Source organism: Lactuca virosa, chromosome 1, assembly GCF_052849685.1.
Source record: "Lactuca virosa cultivar CGN04683 chromosome 1, Lactuca_virosa_CGN04683_v6, whole genome shotgun sequence".
Classification (NCBI taxonomy): Eukaryota; Viridiplantae; Streptophyta; class Magnoliopsida; order Asterales; family Asteraceae; genus Lactuca; species Lactuca virosa.
Genome location: NC_136426.1, coordinates 54,501,771 through 54,506,141, shown reverse-complemented (window position 1 = coordinate 54,506,141; position 4,371 = coordinate 54,501,771). Strand labels below are relative to the sequence as shown.

Here is a 4,371-nt window from a genome sequence, read left to right as displayed (position 1 = left end):
TTTCCTCGCCACATAACAAGGAATGGATGATGAGCTTAATTTAAAATAACGTTAAAATGTAAAAACTTTAATAAATATTTTCCAATAAAAGATAAATAAATATTATTGACAAATGAGTCAAGCCAACCCCACATCTTCTTCTTCTATTCTAATAAATAAAGATCTTTTTGTCATATGTAACACTCTCATTCATTTTGTCACATGTCATTTTGTTGTTATTTTGAACAAATATTTTTTTTCCATTTGTCATTTTCTCATTTTATTTTAAATATTTTTTTAATTAACACATCATATTTACACTTCATATATTGTATTTAATATGTTTCCTTTTAAATTTAAGTTTTAAATTTCAAATTTAAATAAATTTTGGTTTAAACCTTCATATTTAATTTTTTGTTTTATCCAACCTATATAACATACGAGTTTCACAACTAGTATATTAATATGTATTGTCAAAAACATAACCCATCATCTAATCTACTAATTTTCACTTCTATCAAATATGATGTTAATCATACATAAGCAAATTCTTGAACAATATATATTACATTTTAAAACTAGTCATTTCCTCTCGATAAATCATTTTCTTAAATGATAAAGGTTACATTAATTAGATTAAACTATACATTCTTAATTCGTTTCTTTATCATCTAATAGCTCTTACTCGAGGACTCTTCTTGAGTAACCACACTAGAACCACATGATGAAGAAGATGAAGTAGCTTCGTCGCAATTGATAGAAATTGCATCATCATCATCATCATCTCTCGTAAAATTTGGACGCATTTGTTCCTGTGAGCCCAACCTCTTCCCAGTATCATCTTCAAACGATTTTCGACTTCTTTTGTTCAACAATACATGACACAAAACCCAATTTCCCATCTGAATCCAAGATTTCTGCATATCAAAAGACACCCAACATCATTTAAAAATGAGTATGATGATACCCTTTTGGCTTCTTGAACAAGTTCTTTTTGTACGATTTAGTTCAAGAATGTTACCTTATCGTTTGTGGTGGTTGTTGGTGAAGCAGGCGAATGAACAAGGTGATACTCATGCATGATCCAATGAGTTCTAGTCGTTGATGGTTTGTTTTTATAGAACACGAGCGTCTTCTTCATCCCTGTAATGGTATCTTTCTTTCTGGAAATGGTATTGTTACTGCAACATCTAGTGATATGCTTATCAAAACCAGTTGCTTTCCAATACCCATCACCACTCTTTCTATTTACTCTATTTCCTTGCCCATACTTGGCCTCCTTCTTGCTAAAGAAGTATCTTTCTTGCTCCCACTCACCTATGAACATATTTCCAAAATAAAATAAGCAAGTTTTTTTTTTTTTTTTTTTTAATTAACTAAGGTCAACAGTAGAGAAAAATATACAATCATTTTATGCAAATCTTACATAAGATGGTAAAAAAATGACAAATTTTACATAAAATAATAAAAAAAATGGTAAGCTTTGTATTGATCAGTAAAATAATAAATATCTAGCAAAAACTGTTTGCAGTTAACCCAAAAATATAAGACTTATAAAATTGTGATCCACCATTTAGAGTTTTTAGGGTTTTCTTTGGTTTTATACAATTCTAACCTGGTAAATCCCAAGGATTGAACTTGCAAATGTTGATGATTTCAGGGATGATGGAGGCAGGCAACGGGCAAGAGAAGACCTTACGAACCAGATATTGAAACACAATCTCTTGATCGGTGGGTTGAAACCTAAACCCTGGTGGCAATTTGATGGCTCCATCTCTCACAAAATTGAGCTTTTCTTTAACATCAAAAGTAGCGTTTTGTGTATAGTTCTTATCTTCATTAGACATGAATTACGTTACAAACGATTTTCGTGATGAAAAAGGTTAAGTCTTGAGTATAAGTAGGAAACATAAGGGGACCCTTTATATAGCAATGGGGTGCCCTCAAGATTATAGAATCAAGATTTAAAAGTTATGGCTTTTGGTTAGCTATTGTCATTTAGAACAACTTTTTCACATGGTACTTGCCCATTAAGTTTTGTAGGCATATATGCATCCCCTATTGTTAAATTATATATTGGTCCATAAATGATTAAGTATTTTCTAGTAATAGCTTAAAAGAAACACACAAAAATTTATAAGCGGTTTTATGGCAACAAATAATTTTTTTAAGCAAAATTGTGATAATATGGACGTGTTAGTAAATCACAGAAATTGTCCGTTTAATTACATTTTTGTGGCCATTTTTTTCGAATTATATTATATAAATTATAAATAGAGTAAATCACAGAAATTGTCTCTTGGTTTAAGCAATATTTACATCTACTTTCGTTTTTGTTTCAATCTTGTGTCTAAATTTGGAACTTTTGATTTTAGTCTATCATCCATTGACTTTTCTTGACTTGTGACTTGACCGAGTCACAACACATTTCTTGATTTTTGGCTCGACTCGGCCAAGTTCACCTCAAAGGTAATGGTAACCCGGTCATGGAAATTTCTAAAAAGACTTGAGCATTCAAAATTTTCAACTTTTTCATTATCGCTTTGATCGTCCTGAAATTTGACCCACAACTATTAGTATAACATTTATTATAATATTAATGAATTTTTCTAAAAATATATTTAGAAGCCCATTTTTAATTTTTAGACAAAGCCTACGGACCGACCATGAATCATTAAATAACATAGGTTGCTACCAGATGAAATCAAATTGCTATAACACCTCACCTTTGGATCAAGAGTCTTAAAGGGAAGGTTTAATTATGAATGGTACTTGACTACTCGTGGAGTTGTATTGCATTAATGGCATGTAATTCCTATATTTATTCCTTTTGGTAGTTTCTCGGTGATAAAATTCGTTTCAAAAAAAAAAAAACTTAAAAAATGTTAATTAGTTATTTTACTTATTTGGATTTATTATATAGTTTAGCCTTTTCGTTAATATAACTGACTAAGCTTTACGTTATTTTTTGTGGGATTTTTAGTCATTCCATTAACTTAACCTTTTCTTTAAGCTTTTGAGTCTCTTTAAAAGAGGAAACAGAATACTGAATCATGTTATTAATTAACGGTGTCGCCGCAACCGCGTTGTTTTCCGTGTTGCCGCTAAAGGCTTTTGTTGGCGATCCGCGTCATTTCAATCTCATCCGTCGATTTAAGAGATGATACTACGACTACGATGACATAAGAAATCCATTTCCTTAATACAATGGGTGTTTGTTTCCCAAGATACAACAGTAGAAAGCAATTCTTCTAGAATGGTCCGAAGATATCACGGAGGAGAACACGAATATATAATCAATAACTCGTTTTAATTATATTTTGAGTCCAAAATTTGTGCTAAAAAATGGAGAAATCCATTTTTTTAAATTAATAAAATTAATTTTCCAACAGTAAGCGTTGTTTTGCCTCCCATATGTCGCCACCAATGAATACGCGTTGCCGCTAAAGGCCGCCAACAATAAAACTCTCTTCGTTCTCACTTTCTTTCCCGATCTTCTGTGTCTTCCCTTCTTCTCTCTGCTTACCATCGTCGACCTCATCGGAATTTCACAGAAAACTTCGCAATTTCACCCCTCTCTGCTCCATTTTTCTTTTCCTTTTCTCTTCTCCCTACTAAATTTCTAGCATTGGAGATGGTTGGCGGAATTTTGAGATCCCTCACCTTTCTCACCGGAATATACCGTCACCACCACTTTCTCGCCGAAATATTGATATTGTAGAGGTGTATCTATATGTGTATTTTGTGTTTGTCGATATGGATGTGTATTTGTATGTGCATTTGTATGTATATGTGTATTTTGAATGTATTTTATGTATGTATATGTGTTTTTGTATGTGCAATTCTATGTATATATGTATTTTTATGTATATGTATGTGTACTATGTATGTGTATTATATATATGGATATGTGTATTTGTTTGAATAGAAATACATATAAATAGCGGCGACACGTTTAGTGGCGACGGAGAGCATTAGCGGCGACGCATCTTTAGCGGCAACGGAAAAACAATATCGGCGATCAATGGAGCATTAGCGATGAATCAACAGCGGCGATCATTTAGCGGCGACATGTTGGACCTTTAGCGGGGACGACCGACGCCACTAAAGATCAAAATTCTTGTAGTGTTAACACATATTTGACTATTTAAGGGATTGTATATACGCATAGGCGGCCCCGAGGGTGTGCGAGAGGTGCAGTCGCACGGGGCCTCCGAATTATGAGATAAATATATGGTTATAGTTTTGCTATTCTCGTAAAATGCAACTTCATATATTGTTTTGAGAAGGCTTTGGATTGTGTGAAAGGTATTGCTTCTGATTTGAGAATTTATCTGGTGTTTATTAAGAAAAATATTAAAAGAAGAATTTTAAAAAAAATACATTTTTACG

General features: G+C 32.4%; 1 protein-coding gene across 1 annotated transcript; it reads right to left on the bottom strand.

Moving 5' to 3' along the window:
- Positions 1-468: 468 nt before the first annotated feature.
- On the bottom strand, positions 469-1,887 carry LOC145130939 (NAC domain-containing protein 83-like). Its single transcript, XM_079065704.1, has 3 exons — positions 1,595-1,887; positions 1,001-1,296; positions 469-896 (listed from the first exon to the last, which is right to left on the bottom strand). The coding sequence occupies exons 1-3, from the start codon at positions 1,824-1,826 to the stop codon at positions 651-653; spliced, it is 774 nt and encodes a 257-aa protein (XP_078921830.1). The 5' UTR covers positions 1,827-1,887; the 3' UTR covers positions 469-650.
- Positions 1,888-4,371: the final 2,484 nt, after the last annotated feature.